This window comes from Tenrec ecaudatus, chromosome 10 (genome assembly GCF_050624435.1).
Source record: "Tenrec ecaudatus isolate mTenEca1 chromosome 10, mTenEca1.hap1, whole genome shotgun sequence".
In the NCBI taxonomy this organism is placed as follows: Eukaryota; Metazoa; Chordata; class Mammalia; order Afrosoricida; family Tenrecidae; genus Tenrec; species Tenrec ecaudatus.
In genome coordinates this window covers 35,808,646-35,833,544 of record NC_134539.1, presented here as the reverse complement: position 1 = coordinate 35,833,544, position 24,899 = coordinate 35,808,646, and the positions used below count along the sequence as shown (strand labels likewise).

Below are 24,899 nucleotides of genomic sequence, written 5' to 3'. Positions count from 1 at the left end.
TTGAGGTTAAAGATTATCTCAGGGTAATAGTTTTGGGAGTTCATCCCGACGATCTGGATTCCATTAGAACTTGACATTCTGTTCTACATTTCCCCCTTTTGATCAGGAGTCTTAGTTTTACTTGCCGTTTTAAAAACACTTACTTATCCGGGAAAGCATGCAATGCCTCTTGTGCTCCATTTGCCACACTTTCAGCAGCTCGGGACACTTTGGGTGCCCAACAGTGAGTTTGGTTTTTAGTCTTAACGTAGCCTCACTGGCTACCCACGGGCTGCTCACCCCCACTGAAGGAATAGCCAAGGAAAAGACAGACAACCTCATGCATTCCAACCTTGGTACTAAGTGTCTGACTTCTCATAGCAAGGATTTAAGCCCAGGTCGACTCGCCTGACTTCAAATCTAAAGCTGTTTCTCAGACTAGCATTTACACTACTAACTACTATCAGTTTTGGAAGCTTTCTATGCAATTAAGATTTTACATATAGGGGTGGGGGAGGGGGACGGGGGTAAGGAAGTGGTGCTAACAAACACAGGGACAAGGGAACAACATGGGACCCAAAATGGTAGTGAGGGGGAGTGGCAGGCCTGGTGGGGAATGATCAAGGGTAAGGTCACATAGAGAAGAGGTATAGCTGTAGCCCAGGTGGGGACGGAGCATGGTAGTGGGGCAGGAGGAAAGTCAAGGGAGATGGAGGAAGGAGCTGGGAGTCAAGGGGCATTTATGGAGGTCTAGACAAAGACATGTACATGCAAATATATATATGAGGATGGGGGGGGAGATTTTACATATAAAGGGCTCAAGTAGAAGGCAAATGTTTTGAGAATGACGATGGCAACAAATGTACATATGTGCTTGACACAATGTGAAGAGAATTGTACGAGCCCCCGATACAATGATTTTTTAAAAAAGATTTTACATATAAGCTTCCCAACAACTCGCGCAGTGGTTCCCTATTATCTTCACCGAAGCACAGAGGAAAACACCGTAGAAAAGTTATTTAACTTAAACTCACGCAGATGGGTGTCAGAGTTAGGGCTTAACCAGGTTTGACTCCAAAGCCCATATTCTGAACCACGAAGCGAAGCTGTTATTTTAATGATAACAAGGTCCTGGGAAATTATAGCTCCAATAACTTTTTCCAACCAGATTACCAGAGCGGCTATTCAGGTTTCTCCAGGCGCGGAGACTCCTCCCTCCGCCCGCCCCGGCTCAGCTGCGCAGGCGCGCGCGCTCCCTCCCTCCACGTCCTGACTCGGAGGCTGAGCCCGGGACGCGTCACGGCAGTGCGCGTGCGCGGGCCGGCAGGTCCGCCGCTTCTTCCGAGATGGCCACCTCCGAGGGAGCTTCGCCCGAGCCGGTGGGACAACCTGCAGAGCTGCCAGCGTCGGTGCGGGCGAGCATCGAGCGGAAGCGGCAGCGGGCACTGATGCTGCGCCAGGCCCGGCTGGCGGCCCGACCCTACCCGGAGACGGCGGCTGCGGCCACTGGAGGTTTGGGCCCTGGCGGCGCCTGCCCGTTCCCTCTCCGCACCTACCTGTCCCATAGGCTCGCCCGATCGGGGCCGCGTTCCGGTCCCGCAGCGCTCGGGATCCGCCCGGCTGGTCTTGTCCAAGACCAGAGTCATTCCGCGGGAAAGCCTACGGCTCCTGCCGCCGGTCCCGGGCTTTTCTCAAATGCCCCTGGCGTGCCCAGCTCGGTCTTTAACCTGATGGTGCAGCTGCGTCCCAGAGGTGCCAGGCAGTGCTGGTCGGCGCACAGTTCTTCGCGACGTTCTCCTCTAGCGCACCCATCAGCTCCCCCGCAGAGGTCCTTGTTTAGAACTTTCAGTTGTGTTACCACTTAAATATTAACCCCACCAATCAGCAATAAGCGACTGAGCGCATAGGCTCGAGACGAGCAAAACTGCCATTGCCACTCTTGGAAGCTGGCAGCGGCACCTGTGTGGTTTCGCAACAGCAAGGTTCCATCATGTAATGGTTAGAACTCTGGACTCCTATGGCTTCACATTTTTCAGAGGGCTCTGGAACGACCCGATTCGCACAGCAGCCTGGACAATAGGGCAGCTCAATCCACTGCCTTGTGCCGCTTCCACGCCTAGCGATCCCGTAGGGCAGAATGCAGGCGCTGCTCTGGATTCCCGAGACTTTCCATCTCGCAGTAGACAGCCTCATCTTTCTCCCAGAGCGGCTGGTGGGTGCAATTCGTCCACTGCACCACCTGTGCTCCTTGATAAATGGGACAAGGCTTGAGATTTACAAGCATGGTAACTGAGGCCCAGGAAAGGGATTTGCAGTGCATGGGACAACACGGCTACTAGAACGCATGTCTTCTGACACTGGATTCAGTGTTTTCCCCTGCTTACCAGTGGCCTGTTTTGATAAACGCATCTCTCATCCAAAGAAAGACTGTTTTGTGTGTTCCAATAAAATTTTATTAAAATAGTTGTTAGCCAGACTTGGCCCACAGGCCGTAATTGTTTGACTTAAGCTTTATGCATAGGATCAGGTTGCCTTCGTTGACATGCTGGTATATGTGGCGGGTTTTATTCATTTTCTTGGAAGTTACCCTGTAATGTGTTATACTCTCAGGTCCCCGACTGTCCCATCTCTCTCATCATCTTGATTTCCTTTCCATTTGGAAGTTCTGTATCAGCACCACGTATGCCCGTTTGCTTTGTGGTTGTGATCGTTTACAAGTCAGTGTGTCATGTTCCCTATTTTCAATCTGGGAGGTTTATTTTTACTACCTGTATCTGGGGGAATTTCCAGGTGATGGTGTTGTGTGCCTTAATCTCAGTTTGTTGCCTCTGTTGGTTCAATGAAGAGTCCATGTAGCATTTATTTGGAGGTTGGCCTGATTATTACAAATTCCCTTACATTCCTTTGTATCTGGAAATGCCTTAGCCATTGCATTTGAGGGACAATTTTGCTGGGTAATTGTGTTGCCAATATTTTCTTTTGGTTTTATAGCTGCCATTCCACTGCCTTCTTCCTGCGTGACCTTTAGAAGGCAAGAGCTTAGTCCTATTGGCTTCCTTTGTAGGCATCTCTTCCTTTCCCCCACGCTCTGGGTGGGGTTTTAGAAAATTAGATTATGAAATGCCTTGGTGCCTTTTTTTAAGGATCTCTCATGGTGTAGTGGGCGAGGCTCTGGGCTGCTAACCACATCAGCAGTTCAAACCCACCCGTGTCTCCACAGCTTCGCCTGTAAAAATGTACCGCCTTGAAACCCTACAGGGCAGTTCTATGCTGTCCTACAGGGCTGCTGAGAGTTGGAATCTGCTCAATGGCAGTGAGGGCTTCATAAACGTGGCCCCCCGCCCCGATTTTCTTTTGGGGTCTATCTTATTTGGCGTTTGTTGAGCTTCTCAAATGCATTGTCTTTTATGATGTTCGGGAAGTTGTCTTCCACACAATTCTGAGTTATCTTTGTTACGTTTCTGTTCGCTGAACAGCAATTAGTCTTCCCGGTCCAGTTCTGTTTTGTCCTTCCAATGTGTTGCCTGTTTCTGGCATTTTATTATTTAACTTTTGGATTTGTGTATGTGGTTTTTGTATGGCTTCTAATTTCCATTTATGTGGTCAATATGTTTGGTATTGTTTTCTAAAATTCTTCTAGAGCTTTCTTTGACTTTGTCTATAATTTTCTTAACTGTCATTGTTTCCCCTCACCTCTTGTTTGTTGAAAGTGGCAAGTCTCAATCATTGGAATTCTTTATCAGGCAGTTCCAATAGGTTTTTTTTTCCTCTGGAAGGAAAAATTTCTGGCTCCAGTTTGGTTACTTGCTTAAGCCATCTTACCGTGTGTGTGAAGTTGCCGGTTGTCTCTTGAGACACTGTGGCACTTCATATTTGTCTTTTGTATGTTGGTTTGCTTCACCCTGATATTCCAGGCTGTGCAAATGCTGGTTGCCAGTTTGGCCTTCCTGGGCTCTCACCATCTGTTGCCAGTGGGTTTGGTAACAGGTGGGAGAGTGGGCCTGAGTCTTTGCTGGTTGTTGGTTATCTTTTACATTCCATTTTCTCATGAAATCTTTGAAGCCCCTTGTATAAATAATTCCAGTTCCTATTAGATCTACATCACAAAGGAAACTAGAAGGTAATACAAGGTCAGGCAAGTGTTAGTTGTACCACAGTCAAACCAGTATGCTTTTCCCCATCCCACCTTTTTGGGGATGGGTCAGAGAACTGTTGCGCCTGCATATCTTACTTAAATCCCCCAGCCCCTTGAGACACCATCCAGAGTCCAAAAATGATTTTCCGTACTTGAGCAAACTCTTGTACTAAAGATTTTAACTTGCTGCTTGTTACATATTTTACAATATGGGCAGCCCTTGGGATAAGATCTTTGGGACAATTTCTACTTGTCCTCTAATGTCCTATCGATAAGCTCTCCCATCACCCTCACCTGCACGTTTTAAGTTCTTGAAAGGCTTTGAGTCTCTTCTTGCAGTAAAAGGCTGGACAAGAGCCATATGCACTGATCCAATTTACCTGTATAGTTTGTAATGGCTGTCATTCCTCACCTTGGACTGCCTGTATGTCCACGCCAGTTTGTTGTCTGCTGTCTTATCACTGCGCTTCACAAACCGCACAGCCTTTCACAGAGGTTTCCCGTCTATCCTGTTGGTTTCCTTGAGGCTTGGGTTAAGATAATTCTCCTGATGTAGTTTAATCAGTGTCTTATACAGAGAGCACATTAATATCGGTTACTAGTAGTGCTGTTGTGGGCTATCAAGAGATGTTCCTTACACGCTCCTAAAGCTCCTGTCGCACAGAAAGGAATGGGCAGAGCAGGCCTGAGACTATCCTTACTAAGGCCTGTTTGAAGGTGGGCCGTAGGTGAGCATCTGAGGATTTGGGTGTGGGAAGTATAAATGATAAAAGTGGGTTACACTGCCTTTTGGTTAAGTAATGTGGTTTATGCTAAACACCTGCTTAGACTTCCAGAATTGGGAATTTTGGTATGTTAGGCAGAAGATGCCTGTGACCTGCTATAATGAAAACTTTGGGTGCTGAGTCTCAAAAGAGCTTCCCTGATAAGACAATCCTTGACCAGTGTCACAATATGATGCTGGAGGAATTCAATTTGTCCCATCACACCACTGGGAGAGGAATTTTGGAAGCCTGCCTGATTTCCTCGGAACTTGGCCTCATGCACGTTTCCCCTTTGATTTTGCAGTATAAATCACAATTACATGTATGTTAGAATCAGATGAATCCCCCTCCCCATAGTTGTAGGGCTGTAACTGGGATTACTTTGACTCTGGCGAATTTTGGGGAGAACTGACATGTGTTCACTATTAAGGTTTCCCATCCATGACCATGATGGGTCTCTCCCTCTATTTCCATCTTCCCTTTGTCATGTTTTGCAGTTTTCAGAGTAGAAATTTTATATCTCTCTTCCTAGGTGTTTGATATTTAATTCTAACAGTAGATTCTTGTGGATTTTCCAAATACATGTAACTGTACAATCTAGGAATAGATGCCTTACCTCTTTCCTTCCAGTCTGTATGACCCTTTCCCTGCTGTGCCTTACTGCACTAGCTACAACTGTCAGTACAATGTTGAACAGAAGTCTTGTTAGACATGTAATACACTTAAAGTTCCTGTTGATGCTCAGGGGAACCATGGGTTGACGGACTTCAGTTGTTGACAATTTCTCTTTTTGTAGGCATGGTGAATGTAAAAGCAACCCCAAAGTTAATCGACACAGGAGGCGGCTTCATTTTGGAAGAGGAGGAGGAGGATCGTAAAATTGGAACCATTGTTCATCAGCCAGGTAAAGTGGGTTTTTTTTCCTTCTGAAAATGGGTGGTCTAGGATTGGTTGAATATCGTGCATAATTCTTTGCAAACTGTTGTTTCCCTCTCCCAGTTTGCCTGTATTCCACTCAGCAGGTTAGTTTCGTAAACGTGAGAAAGCTTGGCATTTTGCTAGATTTAAAATATCAAAGGAACAGATACAAATGGAAACAGTAAGTTAACTTGGTGAAACTGTTTTGTGGTACCCAAGGAGAGCTACTATTGTTGATAGAATGGTCAAAAACTGCCTTAGACTTAAACAGGGCCAGAATCCAAGACAGAAACTTTACGTAAATTCTTTTATGTGGGGAGGTAAAAAAAAAAGAAAAAACTAATATAAATGCTTCAGTAAATCATACTTCCATGCCATTTAAAAAGATAAAGAACTGGGAGCTTTATTTGATCCCAAGTTTGACAGTTTCTAAAATCTTTTCATCCTTAGCTGTAACCACAGACCTGTATTCACTGAGGAGTGTGGTTCCGGTTCTGCTGTGTCTGACCTGTTCTCTTTAGGTGAGACTGGAAAGAGTAGCTTGGAACCGGACTTTAAGAGAGATACTGACAAATATTTCATGTCCAAAATGGAAGTCTGAAATCGCCAAATTAGGAAGTTATCAAAAGTAGACTGGTTGTCTGCTGATGCAGTGGGTGAGAACCACAATAAGGGAGATCTTGCAGCTTACACATTCAGCACTAGTGTTAGCATGTGTATCATGTGAATCACAGTGACTCGAAAACGGAGCAACTTAACCATGTGAAATCCAGTCTCAAAGTTACAGCACATTGAATGGGTTCAGAGCACTAGACCACCTTCCCAGGATACTGTAGAGCAACCGTTTTAGCCCTGAGCCAGCATCGGATGAGATGGCCTTTGGAGTCCCTATGGTACTATGTACATGAAGACTCAGTGAAGCCTTTCTGTAGGAGCGTGACTCTACCTTGAACTAGGAAACTTGTACGATTTAATTCAAGAAATATCCAGAACCTATTGCTTATACTACCTTTTCACTTTTTTTTCTTTAAAAGCCTTTTATTAGATTATTTAACCAGTTTTATTTTGTCCAAAACATGTTGTGTTTGGGCACACAATACATCACGATGAGCTAATAAAACAGGAAAAAAGGCAGCTTTTCCACTCAAGGAAACCTTAGAAATGCCATCTTTTCTAGGACCTGTTATGGAATTTGATTATACAATATGTGAAGAATGTGGGAAAGAATTTATGGATTCCTATCTCATGAACCACTTTGATTTGGAAACTTGTGATAACTGCAGGTACTGATTCTTTCAGACAATGCTACTCATTGCTAATGTTTGATTTTACATAGGTTTCTGGCAACAGAATAGATCCTTTGGGGTTTAACGTTTCCCTTATAGTTAGGATTTTATTTTGGGAGTTTTCTAAAATTTCTGAAGCTTCCATATTAAGAAATACACAAAATCTGTAGACTGTGCTTGAAAAACTTAGGGTTTGCCCCATATAAACATTCCCATGGCTTTGCCTTAGAAACATTCTGATCCTTGCTGCTGGCTTGTGAGCTTTTGCCATCTCACAGTAGCAGGTTCCCAACCCTTTACCCAGTCCCTTCAAGCGTCTCCTTGTTCCTCCCTGGGTAAGCAGGGGAGGTAAGTCTTGTGCTATCTTTTATCTGCTTTGCTCTAGTCCAGCGGTTCTCAACCTGTGGGTTGCAACCCCTTTTGGGGGTGTGTGTGTGTCAGACAACCCTTTCACAGGGGTCACCCGATTCCTCACAGTAGCAATAGCAAAATGAAGTAGCAATGAAAATAATTTTATGGTTGGGAGGGTCACCACGAGGACCTGTATTCAAAGAATTGCAGCATTAGGAAGGTTGAGGACCACCGTGCTAGCCTTTACCTTACTTTATCATCTCAGTAACCTACCTCACTTCAAAGGTTCTCCTGCCCCTATTTTAGCCAAGTCCTGCAACACCGTCCTTCCCAGTTTGAAGCCCCACGGTTTTGTGACCACATCCTCTGCTAGAACCTGACTCCCCGACCCACCCCGGCTGTTCCTCCAGACGTCACTCACCTGCTGTCTCTGCTCCATGTGTAATCCAGATCCATTTAGTTTTATATTCACACTAAATCCAGAATCCTCCTGCTTCTCATTTTCTCTACCCGTCGTGCCCAACTCTTGCGTGGACCATGCTCAAACCCGTATCTGGCCCCCATTTCTGCACCTCTAGGGTCTTTACTCCAGAGCATGATGATCTCGATAAACTGCACAGCAAACCACGCCACTCTTCCTCTCAAAACTTTTAATTTTATTTTTCTTAGTCCATTGAGAATAAAATCCAGCCCCTTCCAAAACTTTAGTTCCCGCTCCTCTTTTACTGTGACCACTGTCCTCCCACCTCATTTGTTCTAGTTGCCAAGCACGCTTGTGCCCGGGAGCCTCTGTGTTTACTGTACCCTGTGCCGAGGGCCTTAGCTGTCAAGAATCGCACCAGCAGTGGCCTTTCCTGGCTTCTGTCCTGGTAGCATGGTGGAAGGCACTTGTGCCTGCCAGCTGTCTTTTCCCAACTAGAACGTGAGCTTCACGAGCACCAGGCTCTGTCTGTCTCTGCTGGTGTCCCAGTGCCTCAACCTGGCACAGAGAGAGGCAATCAGCTGTATGAGAAGAAAAATGTAATTACTATGTTGCCCCCATTTTCATCCTGACTGCACTCCTTTTAGGTGGCTGGCCCTTGCCTACTTACCTTCCTTGTTCCCCCCATCTCGACTCTGTGCTTCACGTTCCTATCTTCCTTTGCTCTCATTTGTATTTCCTCTACTTTCAAAAGATATTGCAAATCCTTTACGGCATACAAGGGACTTTAAGTGTGAAAGTGGGTCTGCAGCTAATTTAACACCTCAAGGTAAGTAAAAGATAAGAGTATCTTTAGAATTTTGGTGCTGTCTTTCGACTATAGGGAGCCCAGGTGGTGGAGTAGGTTAAGTGTTGGGCTGCTAACCACAAGATCAGCAGTTCAAAGCCACCAGTTGCTTTATGGGAGAAAGCAGCTTTCTGCTCCCCTAAGATTCAGACCTTGGGAAACCCACCCCCCCCCCCGCAGGGGCAGTTCTACAGGGTTGCCAGGAGTGGGGAGCTGCACGTGCTGCCACCTTGGACTACTTGGAAACTTAATCTAGGTAAAAAAAAAAAAAAAAACCCAAGAATTTATATAATGGATTTCATGTTTTCAGAGACGCTGATGATAAACACAAGCTAATAACGAAAACAGAAGCAAAGCAAGAGTACCTTCTGAAGGACTGTGATTTGGAGAAGAGAGAACCAGCCCTGAAATTCATTGTGAAGAAGAATCCTCATCATTCACAGTGGGGCGATATGAAGCTCTACTTAAAACTGCAGGTCTCTGCTAAGTTGCCCTCATTCATTCATTCATTGCAAGCTCTGGATCAGGTGAAACTTTATTGAACCAATTATACTTAGTTCAGTTTTGCTTAGCGTTAAGAAGATCTGTTCTCTTTGTTGTTTTTGTTACAAGTCATCAGGATAATTGAAAACGGATTGCTGAAAAGTAACATCAAAATGTGAAGCAACTGTTAAGTCAATATACTTCAACCCTTTCCCAAAGAATTCTGCCCTCTTTTGAGTTTGGACAAAAGGCAGCCTGAGGGGGCAAGATCCAGGGCCATAGGGTGGACGGGGCAAGGCTTCCCACTGAGACTCCCCAAGGCCGCCCTGGCTCCTGTGGCAGAATGCGAAGGCCCTCTGTGGTGCCAGAAACACTCCTCTGTGCGCTGAAGAACAGGGCCTGCCACCCTCTCACCAATGCAACTTTGTCTTATTAAAACTTCCCTTTGAGAAAACCTGACAGCTACCTGCTAGCAATCCCAAAGTCCATCACCATAACCCAAACGGACCTGTCCTGAATTCAATGTCCCTGCAGGTCCACTGGGAACCCACTGCTCAGCTAGGTGTGAAACAGGTGCTGTTTGGGATCAACCACGCGTGCACGGCGTGTGAACTGGGGCCCTAGTGCTGGTACTTTCCGTCGGCCATGAGCAACACTGAACAGTTTCCTTTCCCACTGACCCTCATAGACGGACACTCAACAATTTATGTTTTGGCGTGGTACGACAGAACAAATGCGGTGCCCTCGGGTAAGGAAGGGTAGGAGTGTAATCCAGACAGACAAACACTGGGAGTAAGCACCGGTTTCTCAGAGTGGGTGACACTGCCCACTGCCCTCAACCCAGTGCCCCAAAACCTCCCCTCACAGCAGAGGCTCAGGCGCAAGGCCACTCCTACGAGGGTTTCAAATGTGCCACACTCCTCCGGCTAGCGAACGCTACACATGCACTACTTACTGCTTTAGAGCAAGTTGGAATTGAATGCACTAGAAAATTCCATATCTTCAAGTAAAACACGAGAGCATACTTTTCTATTTCTGTATTTACTGAGGTTTTCTTAGATTTAGACAGCTGTTCCTTATCATTCGAAATCTTTGAGTTGAAATTCACACTTAAGTTCGATCATTACATGGCACCCTAACTGTAATTTCCCACTTGGAGTCAGAACATCTTTCTGGGTGGCTTCTGTGTTGCAGATTGTGAAGCGATCTCTTGAAGTGTGGGGTAGTCAGGAAGCACTGGAAGAAGAAAAGGAAGTCCGACAGGAAAACCGGGAAAAGATGAAACAGAAGAAGTTTGATAAAAAAGTAAAAGGTAAGCAGCTACACCCACCTCTTCCTGTGTGAATAGATTGGGAACAGAAAAAAAGCGTGTCCTCAGTAGGTCGTTGTCTGCGGGCTCAGGCCATCCCTCACGTACTGCCTCTCCGTTCTGACAGGGAGCCGCGTTTGTAGAGAGGCGCGGTGCTAGGATGGGGCTGGTGCTCTCGGTCGAGGGTTCGCCCAGTGACATCGTACACGTGCCGACCGTAGTAGAAAAGCAAAGCCCCTCACACACGACCTCTAATTGTCTAAGTGATAGTGCCCAAGTCATTTAGGTTTGCTGCCAGGAGGGACCCTTTGACACCAACCTAATTACCAGAAATGACTATGAATTTTATCATTGAAGAGTTTGAATTTGCCCTCTTTTTTTTTTAAGCATTAAGACCTTTTATGGACTGATTTCTGTATTCAATTCATATCTTGTTGGAGGAAGCATGCTTTTTGGAGTGGTTACACGAGCAGTATATATCCCAAGTGCTTACACACCTGAGAAAGTGTACCAGCTTGTGAGGCCAGTTCTCCCGTAGTTGTGTAAACGTCACACCCTCTTCTGGTGTTTAATGGGCAGAGGTCAGTGTGCTGCGTTAATTATGGCTTCTGCTGGCTGGTTGATTTAATCGGGCTAAGTATGTTCCTGTCCACCAAACTGAGGGTGGAGAAGACATGGGAGCTTAGAAGCAAGTCTCCTGTGTAGCTTGTTCACAAGGTTTGGAACAGAGGGAAAGCAAGTCTAAGGTTCAGTGTAAATAGAAACTAGAACCTGGTTCCCCTTCATCTTCCGATGTGATCCACAAAGAAGTTGGCACAAAGCTTACCTTTATGGAAAGATTAAATATACCTGTTCACATTATAATATTCTACACCTCAGCAATCTGAGAACTGATTTTAAGAAAAATCTAGTGCTAGGGTAAACAAGGTGCAAGAGAAAAGTTTCTTGCCAGCAAAGATTTTAAAAAGGGCAAAAATAGGAACAATGACATCATTACTACTCAGCAGAATTTCCAAAAATGCAGCTTTGGCCTTGATATTGGATGTGAACGTTCAGGTGGTACAAACACATAGAGCATGTGGGGTTTGCAAGCCTCCTTCCCACAGTCCAGGCAGTTCCTGGCTTTCCGTTCCCCCTCCCTGCAAATGGGACATGCTTCTGAAATGCAAGATCTCCTGGCGCAGAGCTGAAAGCCTCTTCTTCAGTTGTTCCTGCTGCCTCGCCTTTGCGCTTATGGCCCGTAACCTGAGGGCAGAAAGTAAGCTTCACCTAAGTGGGGTAGAGTCCACTTTGACTACTCCTATTGATACAAACAGCTGAAGGCCTGGTAGACGATTTTGGGACTCAACTAAACCACTTTTGCTTTGTCTTAGAACTGCGGCGAGCAGTACGAAGCAGTGTGTGGAAGAGAGAAACAGCAGCACACCAGCACGAGTACGGGCCAGAAGAGAGCCTGGAAGATGACATGTACCGGAAGGCATGCACTGTGTGTGGCCACGAGTTGACTTATGAGAAAATGTGATTTTGGGCTCAGTGATGTGATGTTTTACAGTATTTTATATTTAAATAAAGCAAATTGTTCAACCCTAGGGAGTATGGGCTCACAGTAATTTCAAATGATGTTAACAATTCACCTCAATGTAGACGCCTCCATAGATGATGGGCACTCCGGCTGGACGTGAAGAGCCGAGGCTGCCAGAGCTTTCAATAAAAGGCAAGAGCTGGTGGGACTGTGCTCCTCTGCCTGAGAAACAAACAGGGACAGGAGCATCCACTTGTTTCCACTACTGTGGGCGAGGTGGGCTGGGGCTACAGACAGAAGCCTTGACAAACGGCCAGACAGAGAAGTGCGAGAGGCCTGATCCTTTCAGACATCAATGTCTAGGCGGCCGCCGGGTTACAAAGGGAAACACTGTTTTCTCCAAGGCCGGGCACTTGAGTGTCAACCAAAGGAAGTCCTGATACGTTTATCGCAGTCACCACTAGCACTTCCTAAATGCCTAACATTTACACAAGCCAGGCAAGCACCCTTCTCAAGCTGCCTGCCCTGAGAGGGCACTAACTGGCATTGTTGGCACCCCTAAGGAAGGCATGGCATCACCAGCGCAGGCCCGTTCATTAAGCTCAGATGAATGCTTAACAACCTTGGAAGGAGGGTTAGAGAGTTACAGCCAGTAAGCAGGGTCTGATCGTGTGTGTGAGGCTAGAGCCAGTTGGTGTCTTTTTATTGGGACCCAAATTTAGGTTAAGATAATCTGGGAATGTTCAAGCTTTTTTTGAACCCAGCTCTTAATCCTACAGCTACATGTAGAAGTAGGATGTTTATACATTTTTGTTTTTCAACCAGCTACTGGGGATTATTTTCAGACATAAGCAAAAGTCAAGTCAAACTAAAACAATTAGACTTAAGGCTTAATTAGACTTAATGATTCCACTATGCAATAAATATTGAACACAGAAATGCTTATTACTGTTTTTCAAGTGTGGACTCTCAACAGGCAGTGAAATTTCTCTGGGGCCCCAAAAGCTTCCAAGCTTGATGAAAGGTAACCAACTAAGGGCTGGGCTAGTGACCTGGCATTCCGGTACTGCACGGAAGGGCTAAGCTGCCCAGCCAGGTGGACCTAGGTTCAAATTCCACTTACTTCCTCTGAGCTCGGCCAGTAGTAGCTGGACCCTTGGGGAAGTGGTTATCCTCGGGGCCTGGTTTTATCCGTAAGTGGGCAGGACTACCGTGAGAGTTCTGCTATTGTGACTCTAAACACACACAACAGCCACCAGTCACCGAGGCTCGTTAACACCATGTGTCTAGTTGTGGGGTATATTTCGCCTCACTTTACCCTCATCAGTTTGAGACCATCTTGCCTACCCAGTGATCACCCTATGAGAGCCCAGTCTGCTTTACCCTCTCGGCAAGGTTTGCAGCTATCAGTGAGTCAATGAAATTGAAGTGGCCGCAACCATGGGCTCCAACGGCAATGGCGAGGCCGGTGCAGGAGCAGGCAGCGTCTCTTCCTGCTGCACAACAAGGTCCTCCTGAGTCAGAACCAGCCCGACAGCACCTTACGACGATTAACAAGGAAAAATTAGATAAATCACTGTGAAACTCTTCCCAGGAACACCAAACAAAGCCCACACTTCATTTGAACTGTTGCCACGGATAATTGCTGGTGGAGAGATCTGGAATCAAGGCACACAATCTATGTTCACTTTATCGAAAGCATATTACATGGTGTATTTAACGGTTTGATTTGTCACTAGGTGGGACATGCAGGGACGCACCGCCCTCTGGCTGTAAGAGCTCCACAACCGGGGAAGCACCTGCTGAACGTCTGCGTGTGCGCTTTTATTTCAACACTCCACCCCTGCTCCAGCTTTTCCATAGGTGTGGGACCAGAGGGACAGAGCAGGCCACAGCAGTGAACAGCTGGCAGCAGTAACTTTTACACACAGGAAGGGATCCAAGAAAAGAGGAAACGAAAACCTACTAGTCCCTCTGGACTCTGAAGCCAGTTATCAGCTAAGCGGACGTGGCGACACAGGGAGAAGGATGACGCGGCAGGTCAGGCTTACATCTCCTGGAGGACTGGAGCCATTGCGAACCGTCTCCACCGCCTGTGCTTCAGCCACGCAGGGAGGGGCACACTCACAAGAGAACATTCAACCTAAGCACCCAGATTTAGTAGTCCCCTTTCTGCTAGTAAGTAGCCAGCCGCATGGCCTGATCGGGTGGTTTCACTATTTGTCTTGGATGGCATGCAATTTAAATGACTACGAAATCCCCATCTAAGCAGAAAAATGAAACAGTGATGTTTTTCCCTCTCGGAGGCTTTTTGGAACACCCAAGCAAACACAGGTATGGTAAATCAAACAGACTTATATATGGGAAATGCTTAAGGAATCATCCTAACTATGTCAGAAGCACACAAAAATACTACTAGTCGTGGGACCACTGGTAAAGTTTCTCTAAGGCTTCATGAATGACGTCTGAAATCTTAGGAATGCCAGATTTCAAAGAGACAAAATCCGAACCCACATCCAATTCCAAGCACAGTGTCAGTCAGTGTGGGCACCTCGAGCACCACTTGGACGTCGTGCCCTCTGGAGGGAAGGAGGAAGGACAGGATGACAGTGGCCCCCAGCCTGGCTGCACAGCAGGACCAGGCGAGGGAGGAAACACTGTCCCACTCCCAGAGCTTGTGGCTTTCTTTTAATAATTTTTAGACGATTTCCAGGAAATTCTAATATTCCAGGCAAATTGGGACCCACTGCTCTTTAATAACAACTTTATATGCTAACAAAGTGTCAAAAGATACTACTTAAAAATATTTTCAAGTGGAGAAAAGTAGTTTCAGTTAAGAAATCACCATTTCAAAGTAGATCGAGATGCTACATTGTGAAATACTAACGTTTAAAAAAGCATATTTTTTATTTTATTCAGCCACGTCAGCGATCCATGAGCTGTGAAAAGCTATGCTACTTGATACTCAATCCATTGGTTCTCTCCGCTACTTAGTAAGCTTGCTGCCTAGCATTTCACAAACCTCGAATCAGTTACTTTGTTTATGCCTTAAAGGAGCGAAGACACCAAATAAATCACAGAAAAGTCCCTCTCACAGACAAGACTGCCCATGGTCAGTGTCACCTTATTGTCACTAAAAGGCCATTTTCTTTTTGGGGGCCATTAAAGGTCCTCAAGTACATGCTCCTCACTGACCTCCCTCCCCCGCTGCTTCCTTTAATAGGAGAAAGGATACTACAAGAAAGTAAGCATTCAAACCATCAAAAATAAGACACATTATTTTAAAGTATTTTTAAAAAAATCTTGCTATGAAGGGGAAAGGACCCTCAGGCCTGCAGGGCACAGAACTGCTGGAACACAGCCAGGATGTGTGGGTCCAACTCTGCAGTGAAGAGCAGGTTCTCCAGGGTCCCCATGTACTGCTGGATGATTTGGTGATGCTGTGGACACAGGAGAGGGCTGTTCAGGTCGGAGGGAGCGCACAGAGGCACCTGCAGCACAAGTCCCTTGTGGGAAACAACAGAAGTGGGGCATGCTGACAGAAATCACAGGAGCTTCCCCCTTAAAATGTAGACGTTGAGGAGGCAAAAAAGGGTGTTCAAATACATTTCTAAATGTTTTTTTCTGACCAACTTCCTGCCAATGCACCAGGTGCTGCCACCAGTCTTACAGACAGGCTCAACTCTCCCGCCCCCACTGATCTGGACGCTTTAATCGCCGGGAAAAACAGGCCCAGAGAGACCAGAAAACCACCACGTAGGGAGTGTGTGTTGCAGACAGCAGCAGGACGTGATTGCTGTGGACAAAGGGGCAACCATGGTCTGCGACACCTACGAAAGTCGCTCCCAAGGAAAAGCGAGGTGGCTACGTCTCTACGACGTGCTCCACGGAACAAGCAACCCAGACCGGCTTTGAGTTACTTATGAGTTACCCTGTTGATGAAAGCAGGGAAAAAAGGCCCAAAATTCAGATTATCTCTTGAAGTCATAAGGAATTAGTTCCATTCTCCTACATATTTCTTGACTTAAATTGACAAAGGATAGGTTCTGCCGTTTGTCTTATAAGACCATGGGGAACCTGCCTAGCTTCTTTGAGTAATGTTTATGAACTCAACACTGGATTTAAGGGACCTTTAAAAATCCAATCACTATGCCTTAACATGCTTTCCCCACAGAAAGTGGCAATTAGGAATCTCAGTGATTAGAACCGATTTTAGTCTAAACACCCTGATGAGCAACAGCAGGACCCGTGGGCATGGGCTAAAAAGGGGCTACCGGATATCACATACAGTCCTGGCAAATTTGACGAGGACTTTTTGTGGCTGAGAAGAGTGTCTCTATTAACCACAAACCTGTAAGAAGATCTGCTGGAGCCTCTCTATACAGTTCTTATACCACGGTGTCAGTATATTGGTCCCATCGGTTTCACAGCGTACGAGGTGCTCGGTCAAGATCATGATGAAACGCTGGAAGGGTAAAGAAAGCAGCATCACAGGGAGAGGGTCCGGGCATTGCCTGCTCCACCCTGTCCCTGTGACTTGTATCTGAGCCTTCCTACGTCACACACACTGCTCTTCTAGAAACGAAGGGTGATGAAGATGGCAGCTGGTACATCCTTTCTGGCACGAAAGGTGCTTACTGTTTAAATTACTCCGCCTGGTAATTTTACTTCTTGGCATTATTACAAGTAATAAAACATGCAACTAGTAATCTGCTCACAGATGTTCATCAGAAAAACTACTGCTCCCCCCCCCACACACACACACAAAACATGAGATAAATGGATCTGAGAAGCATCGAGGGGCACGTCTAACAGTAAGGAGAAATGTTTATGTGAGAATGCCAGGTAAACAGCACAGGATTCCGGAGCACACACAGTACTGCTGGTGGTGTGAACTTTTAGGTGATTTTCGTTTCCTGTGTACTTTACAACTCTGTATACATGACCAGGCATTACCTATAGTTTTTAAAACCTTTAAAAAAATGAGATACTGTTTCCTTTACGTATTCATGTCCCAGAGCAAGATACCTGAAATATGACAAGAAAGAGGTTCTTCTGTTCGCTCTGCGCGGACTCCACTTTTTCCTGCAGTCTTTCGATTTGCTCCTCAATTGCACCACCTTTCCTGTCACTGCTTCTGGTCTCACTGTCACTCCGCTACGGAACAGACAAGGACAACTCCAATCAAGTAAGGAAGCGATGTCATGTGAACGTAGCTCTCCCCCACCCTCCCCTCCAAGTCCAGTGGCTTGTAGACCTCAGCCTTCCCGCTCAGAGTTCTATTTCCCAAGCACTTGAGCGCTTGTTGCGGGAGAAAGCCGAGGCTGTCTCCTGGGAACCAGCAGGGTGGCTCTACCCCATCCTAGAGGGTCTCTATGAGGCTGACTCGCCTCCATGGCAGCGAGGAGGTGAGAGTGTTTGTTGGGTCCTGGGGAGACACACAGCTGAGCATTCAACGACCAGCCGAAAAGATGGGTGGGAAGCCACCCGGAGGAGCCTCAGAAAACAGACCTGGAGATCTGCTTCCAGAAGGTCGCAGCCCTGAAAACTCGGCAACAGTTCTCCTTGGACACCTGCAGTCAGAAGTGACTCGAGGGCCACACACAGCAGTGCCAGGGAAAGCTAGAGGCCCCTGGGAGTCCAAGGCGACACGGTGGCTGAGTTTGGCTTTGGCTTCTCTGCTGTGGACGAGAGTGGTGAGAACGTGCTACAAGGCAGGAGTAAGCCGCCCCTTTTGCAAGGCCCTCCTTTCGGGAGGACAAACACACCACATTTGTTCGATTCACGGTGAAGTTGTGAGCCCCATGAAAAACTGTCTATGCCTTTAAAAAGGAATTTTATTGCTGGGAACACACAGCAAAACAAACCCCAGTTCAGGTTTCTATATGAGCCATGAGTTGTGCGTCACGCTCCCGCTCCTGTTCTGAGCTGTGCCTCCCCCAGTAACACAGACTGACTGTCTCTGTGGTCCTTTGCTAGCTTTGAGTTGCTGTTGTCAACTTGATCCCAAGCAGACAGACCCTAAGCAGACAACGCCCAAGGCAGATAATCTGAACCAGTTAAGCTAACGTATAGCTTTAAGACTTAAGGGTATACTTAGCCCACTTACACCTGACATTCTGTTCTGCATTTCCCTCCTTCTGAACAAAATGTCAGGTCATGTAGCCGGACACCATCCAGTTCTTCTGGTCTCACAGCAAAGGAGGCGGCTGCTCATGGAGGCAATCAGCCATCCGTTCCATATGCGCAGCCTGGTCCCAACATCCTTTCTCCTCTGGAAAAACTGTCTAGTCTTCACTCTGCTAATCTTCAGTCAACAAACTAAACCATTCTAATACCACTATTTGACCACATGAGCAATAACGGCAGGAAGCTGCTCGTTAAGAGCATGAGCCACGTGCTGCTCCATCCTTATAATAACTTAGAAGTGGCGTGACTGGCCTGGAAGGTCTCAGAGCAGACTTGTCAACATCCCCTGCTGGCAATGAGGAGGTCCATATGCCTACGCCAAACTCTAGGCCTACGCCTAGATTCCTTCCGAATCTACCATGAGAAGTTTGCAGCATGAGCTGAGGTTAAAAAAAAGATGGGGTGGGCGGGTGGGTAGTGGTGGTACGGAAACATAAGTCACTCTTCACCCACAGGAAAGGGCAAAGGGCCACAGAAACGACTAACCCTCTGTCCCCCCTCACCTACTACCGTGATTGACAAACACTATGTAAACCAGACTAGAAACTACTGGCCCCAAGAACACCAGTACTATTATGTTGAATAATTCTATAGGAGGGTTTTTTAAAAACTTCAAGGAAAAACTCCATTGTTTCTTAAGTCAATTTTTCCACACACTTTTTGAAGCACCATCTATCCCCAACCCCCACACAACCAGCTCACTGCTTCCGCAAACAGAAGGCTGAAGTGCTGAGCCTCCCATCAACGAGAAGCACTTTGAAATCTGGAAAGACTAACCCACTGCGCCTCACAGCACTAAAAGCACGAAGCCCTTACACTGCCTCCCCCGTAACGGTGACATCGACAAAGACGTACCCGCTTATGCTGCCGTGCCAGTTTTTCCTTAGCTTCTTCTAGCTCTTTCTGAATCTTCATAACGTGTTTGCTCATCTTACGAATTGTGGAGTGCAGGATTTCCCAAACAAATAATCTTAAAAGCAATATTACATTTGGTTATTGTATGTTATTTATACTTATATATGATAAAGTTTATAGTCACTTTATTCCTCAGTTCTAAAATAGCCTCACACCCCCCTATGGGTAAAAGTAAGTTTTCCAGCGCTACTTATGATATGCCTCGATTGTGCAACCATCTCTTTCTACCCTTGAGACTCATGAACTCTGTGCTGTGTCCTTTCTATGTTCCTTATTTCCAATCTCTACTAGATAAACATGGGCGATGTATTGAAATGGCAAACCGTAAAAAACACTTAACATTAAAAACCACCACTTACAGTAGGAACAAAACTGCGTTTTTTTCTCTTCTAAATTCAAACCCTACATGTCTAAATGTTAACCACTGGCCGGAGGCGCACTTCACGGGCTTCACGGACTTTAACTGGAGTACACTCAGTTAATTCTCTGGAACATTTAAGAAAGGCAATTGTTGACGGCTTTCAACTGTTGGGCATCAAGAATTAAATACATAATATGGCACCTTCCGTACAGAACTGCTCGAGTATCCAGGGTCACATGTACAAGCTTTAAAATGTTTGTTGCACAATTAAAAACTAATTTTCTAAAGTGGCTTCTTAGATACTTTTATGTCGATAAACTAGGTCTCCTAACCCCAGGAGAGAGTGGAACACTTCTTTCTACAGATTTTGACAGGGATGGATGTAATTTTAAATGGAAAACAAGATCGTGTTTGACAAAACCCAAACCTCAGTGTAGAATGCCAGCACACAGAAGCCCAGAGTAGACCACTGGACTCCGGAAGGCTCCGAAGAGATGGAAATCGCTGGGCTAGGGGTGGCAAACTGGCGAGTCCTTGAGCAATGCATCCATTCAAGCCTGTCTGGATTTTAATCCTAGTTCTTGCTGTGTGACTCTAATGCTAATCAAGCTCCCAGACATCTTCCTATAAGGCTACTCTGTGGAGGACGGAATGGGGTGAAATACTAAACCATTCAGAACAGCGGCTTCTATACACCTGGGTGATCAGCTTTCTGAGAGTCTGAAAAGATCTGAGAATACTTTTGTGTGGCTTTCATTTGTCCATGCCAACTTGGCTGGCTGCATAGACTGTTTTACCCTAAGGAGATCTTTCGGATTAGCAGGCACAGTGGGGGAAGCCACGACTTGTCATGTCCTTTTTACAAAAATCATTGCAAGTTCTTCCCATTTTTGCTTCCTGTCTGGCTACCTCTGTTGTCCCAGTTCTGACAGATTGTGAAGTTTATGGATTCAACCTCACCAGTTAAGACCCACCTCAATAGTCTTTCCTGCAGATCCAAATTTATATATAGTCTGCATTCTCTCTCAAGTTTTTATAAATGTGAAGGGAAAAAGCCATCAGGCTTTTCTCGATCCTTTCATGGTTTAGATTTAATTAGTGACAACTTCATTTCCCTCCTGGTTACTCATGTACATGCCAGGTCACTGCCCTCCTGTGACTTGCCACCTGGTCTGACTGAGGCTCTGACACAGTCTTGGCCAGGCAGGTTGGATTGTATTCTCTCAATAGTCTGAACTCTTCATCAGCATTTCTACCTGAATACATGGGCCAGATCCAAATGGTGTCTCCCTGAAGACAAAGCGACCCGACTGGCTGTATCTATTTCTGCTGTCTACGGATCTTTGGACAAGTCCATCTCCACCAGACTGGACTCTGCGCTTCAGAATTTGGTGGCCTTGTATAAGAGAGTATACACAAAACTTCCCTAGAATCCATGTTACCTGGTAAAGTCACGAGATAGTTCAGAGGAGAAGATCCAATTTGCTACTGCAGCGCAGTCCACAATCTGTGTGCGAATCATCTTATCCACTAACACGGCGATCATCTACAACACAGAGCACTGTTCAAGGCAAGTCAACGTACCTGCAGGTCACAACCAATGTACTGCTACCACAGCTAACAGGAGGGTTTTATAAAATTCACTTTCTGTGGCGATGGAGTCAAAGTTGACTCTTATAGCCTAAGATTTCTTTCTTCGCTATGTTTGACGTTGGCAACAGAAGAGATACGACAGTACTAGTCCAGACTGAACAAGGACAAAACAAAACTCTAGCATATCACTTGTTTCATGGTTCAGAAAATATCTCAATAATTTTCATTAAATCCCAGAAGCTAAAAACTTAAGAATGTTTTACCATAAAATCCTAAATACGTATGTTCTTATATGATTTCAATGTCTCTTTATAATATGAAAATAATACATCCATGTTTGAGAAATCTAAAGCTTGTCTATATAAACTTGTTAAGACTGGGTAAGAGCTTCCTATCCAACTGGTATAAGTATTTAACTAACATTTAAACTGTAGTGAAGTGAGATGGTAAGCAGCCCAAGATCAGGCTACAGCACTTGTTCATTAGCGCCCGAGTCCAACATCACCCTCCACAGCACTAAAGACATTCCAGATTGTCAGCTTTTAGATTCAGAATAAATCTCATATTTGACAAGATGAAATGAAGGCAACTACTTGGCTTATTTTACTATCGCATAATGGTTTTTACCTGTGGATGGTTCCGCCACACTTCAAATATAACTCTTAGGACATGTAATTTGCCCTCATCACTTTCAGCTAAGGTTTTGAAGACTTCATGAAACCTTTTGATAATAGAGAAAAAAGTATCACATATATACTAATTCAATTAACAATTTAATGCTTTGAAAATCTTTAACAATAGAAATGCAAACCAAAATAGTAACCATTAAGGATATAAAGACATGAGTAGGAATTCAGTTTTTATGGTACCTATCACCAATCCTTAAAAATCAAAACACCTTACCGAAGGGTGACAGGGAAGAGACAAGTCAGTCAGGGTGCAGTATAGCACGGACAAAACACACAACATTTCTCTAGTTCTCTAATGCTTCCTCTCCCACATTATCATGACCCCAGTCTACCTTATAAATCCAGCTAGACTGGAGCATGTACACTGGTACAGGTAAGAGCTCTTGACACATGGAATCCAGGACAGATAAACCCCTCAGGTACAATAATGGGAGAAGCAATATCATGAGGGTATAGGGAAGGTGGGGAGATGAACAACAGAAACATAGGTGAAGGGAGACAGTGGACAGTGTGAGATATGAAAATAATAATTTATAAAGTATTAAGGGTTCACGATGGTGGGGGGGAGAGGGAGGGAGGGAAAAAAGAGGAGCTGATACCAAGGAGCTCAAGTAGAAAGAAAATGTTTTGAAAATGATGATGGCAACATATGTACAAAAGTGCTTGATATAACTGATGTGTGGATTATAAGAGCTGTCAAAGCCTTCAATAAGACGATTTATTTTTTTTAAAAATCAAAACACCAAATGCACCGCTGTCTAGTCAATTCTGACTCACAGGAATGAGAGGACAAAGTGTTTGAGGCTGGAAATATTTAAGGAAGCACATTGCCTCCTTTCTCCCGAGGTAGGGCTTGTGGATTCAAACTAGTAACCTTATGGTTAGGCAGGTCAATGCTTGACCCACGGGGCCACCAGGGCATCTTCACAAAGATTTACAACATATTACTGTTAGCTCAAGGAAGTGCAGTGGCACAGTGCTTAAATGCTTGACTACGGACTGAAAGGTCCGTGGTTCAAGCCCACCAGCTGCTCGGAAGGAAGAAGACGTGGCAGTCTGGTTCCCTGAAGATGATAGCCTGAAAGACCTATTGGGGTACTTCTACTCTGCTTTCAATGGCTATGCTGAGTGGGGACTGAACTGACAGGCAATGGGCATTGTCAGCTCAGGAGGAAAAGTTTACTGAGTAAATATACAATGAAGCAGACTCAGGAATCCTCCCTAAGCACAGCTGGCACCTTCCGACCGCACACCATCTGACCATAGTGGGGAGGAGCAGGAGCTGAGAAAGGGAGAGGAGTCCACAGTCTCGGCTTGGCTCGGAGAACAGATGCCTTCAACTTCTGAAGTCTAACATGCAAGAAAGCACAGTCCTTAGATACCAATTTCTGGGTGGCCTCCTGCAAATGTGGTCAACTCTTGATTTCTTACTTCCCTTGAGAAAGATGATGGGTAAGAGCTACTGTCTGTATCTATGGCTATCCTATGGACTGGGTTTCTCATTAGCATCTGTAATGGTTTATGTGAGAAAAATGCATTTTATATATACATGCACATGGTGCAGACATGACTTGCTATGGCTTGTCTAGACATAGTTTTGGCTACTCCCACCATTGACCAGGCAGATTTGGTACATTTCCTCTTGATGGGTCTGGGTAAGAGAAGGTGGGGGAAGATGTTAAGATTGATTCAAATGTGAGTGACTGTTAATAGGGTCAACTGTGATTGCAAAATCCTGGAACTCTTAACTTGAGGTTGGTCAATTTTGGCATATGGCTGGGTATAAAAATAAGCCGCCCCAGAAGCAGAAACGAGGGACCTCACAATCAAGGAAGAAAAGCCACAAGTGGAGTACATCAGTTAAACCCTGAGTTTCCTGTGTGAACCTACTCGGTCCAGGAGACACCTGTGGCATAGGAGTGGCTGCAGCAGTGCAAACAGCCAAGCGCAGGCAGCACAGCAGGTTAACTGCCCACGGAGCGAGGAAGGCTGAGTGCCTTTGGGGAGGAGGCTCACTTAAATGCCGAGAGCCAGAGCGAGGGGTACCTGTGAGGAGAGGTACTTTTGACCATGAGAATTATATCCTGAGCATTTCTGATCCTGAACTGTAACCTCTTAACTTCCTTAATCAACCCCACAATCATGAGTACGGGCTATGTGGCCACAGCAATGAATTCTCAAACCCATCAGAGCAGTAGTGAGTGCCATGGGAGGGAAAGTTGGAAGGTGGAGGGATGTCTGACTTCCCCTCAACGGAACTGATCCTGGGCTGATGGTGAGTTTGATTCCCCTTCTCCCTTGTCAGAAGAGGCAAACAAAACACATACACTTAAAGAGAGCTGTGGGATACAGATATTGTTACTACAAACCCAAACCCAATGTATCATATGACAATACTACAATGAATATCCTGCCCATGATGTCAGTCTAAGTTACTGCCACTGATATTCAGCAAGCAGAGTCCTGAAACCACAAGAAGGCTGTGCTTCTGCTGTACTTACTTTGCGAGAGCACTGAAGGAGTGGCTGAAGGATTTGGCTGCCAGGTGTAGCAGAGTCTGGACAAAGACTTCTATCTTCAGTGGGTTAAAACCGAACCCTTCGTCTAGAAAGTGAAAGCAGAGCAAGTTCGTGGGGTTGCAACTGGGATGGACAGATACTCCAACACTTACTTGTTTAACCTCCATCAGTACGCAGAGGGAACAAAAGATTAGCACTGGTTTCAGCTCATCAAAGTCTAAGAGGTTTGTTTTGGGTTTTACAAAATCTAAATGCTAGATCCTACAAACCAGTGATGGTCTTTTATTATTTTAAGTTACAAAGTAAGCATCTTAGTTTTTTGTCCTTTGGGATTATTTTCCTAATTCATTATGATCCATTTCTTACACAAATTACCACAGATTTCCTTGTTCACATGTTGTCTATATGGTGGCACGATAATAAAGAATATAAAAGTAACTCAGTAAATCTACAACACAGAAGTCTATTCCACAGACTTTTATTTTACATTTTCTCTAGTAATTCAAGTTTCATAGAGGTCAATTTTCATGAGTCATTTTCTATGCACGTGACATACACACACACCCTCCCTCCCTCCCTCCAACGGTTCCCCAGCTGTCCCAGTAGACTTCCCATCCT

General features: G+C 45.5%; 2 protein-coding genes across 4 annotated transcripts in view; one reads left to right on the top strand and one right to left on the bottom strand.

The window, feature by feature from the left end:
* Window positions 1–1,269: 1,269 nt before the first annotated feature.
* XPA (XPA, DNA damage recognition and repair factor) lies at window positions 1,270–12,076 on the top strand. Of its 2 annotated transcripts, none has more exons than XM_075560198.1 (6): window positions 1,270–1,491; window positions 5,675–5,782; window positions 6,974–7,079; window positions 9,012–9,228; window positions 10,379–10,496; window positions 11,867–12,076. In XM_075560198.1, the coding sequence occupies exons 1-6, from the start codon at window positions 1,326–1,328 to the stop codon at window positions 12,013–12,015; spliced, it is 864 nt and encodes a 287-aa protein (XP_075416313.1). In that variant the 5' UTR covers window positions 1,270–1,325; the 3' UTR covers window positions 12,016–12,076. The 2 variants fall into 2 exon arrangements, with proteins under 2 accessions (XP_075416313.1, XP_075416314.1); XM_075560199.1 differs by having other exon boundaries at window positions 1,276–1,491; window positions 9,012–9,177.
* A 2,822-nt stretch (window positions 12,077–14,898) lies between these two features.
* The window catches only part of NCBP1 (nuclear cap binding protein subunit 1), a 44,026-nt gene continuing 34,025 nt past the window's right edge, over window positions 14,899–24,899 (bottom strand). The window contains exons 17-23 of one of the 2 annotated variants that reach the window (XM_075560192.1): window positions 24,264–24,366; window positions 21,701–21,794; window positions 20,923–21,026; window positions 19,060–19,174; window positions 17,044–17,172; window positions 16,367–16,480; window positions 14,899–15,521 (exon numbers count right to left, since the gene is read on the bottom strand). In XM_075560192.1, the coding sequence (XP_075416307.1) occupies window positions 15,342–15,521; window positions 16,367–16,480; window positions 17,044–17,172; window positions 19,060–19,174; window positions 20,923–21,026; window positions 21,701–21,794; window positions 24,264–24,366 (839 nt within the window). In that variant the 3' untranslated portion in view covers window positions 14,899–15,341. The remainder of the gene's footprint in view (window positions 15,522–16,366; window positions 16,481–17,043; window positions 17,173–19,059; window positions 19,175–20,922; window positions 21,027–21,700; window positions 21,795–24,263; window positions 24,367–24,899) is intronic. The other variant, XM_075560193.1, reaches the window with a different exon arrangement.

Excerpts from the sequence above, each read along its gene's own strand:
- XPA (XM_075560198.1), top strand. The coding sequence starts at position 1,326 with ATGGCCACCTCCGAGGGAGCTTCGCCCGAGCCGGTGGGACAACCTGCA. Across the intron at positions 1,492-5,674 it reads GGCGGCTGCGGCCACTGGAG|GCATGGTGAATGTAAAAGCA; the intron begins GTTTGGGCCCTG and ends CTCTTTTTGTAG. Across the intron at positions 7,080-9,011 it reads GAAACTTGTGATAACTGCAG|AGACGCTGATGATAAACACA; the intron begins GTACTGATTCTT and ends TCATGTTTTCAG.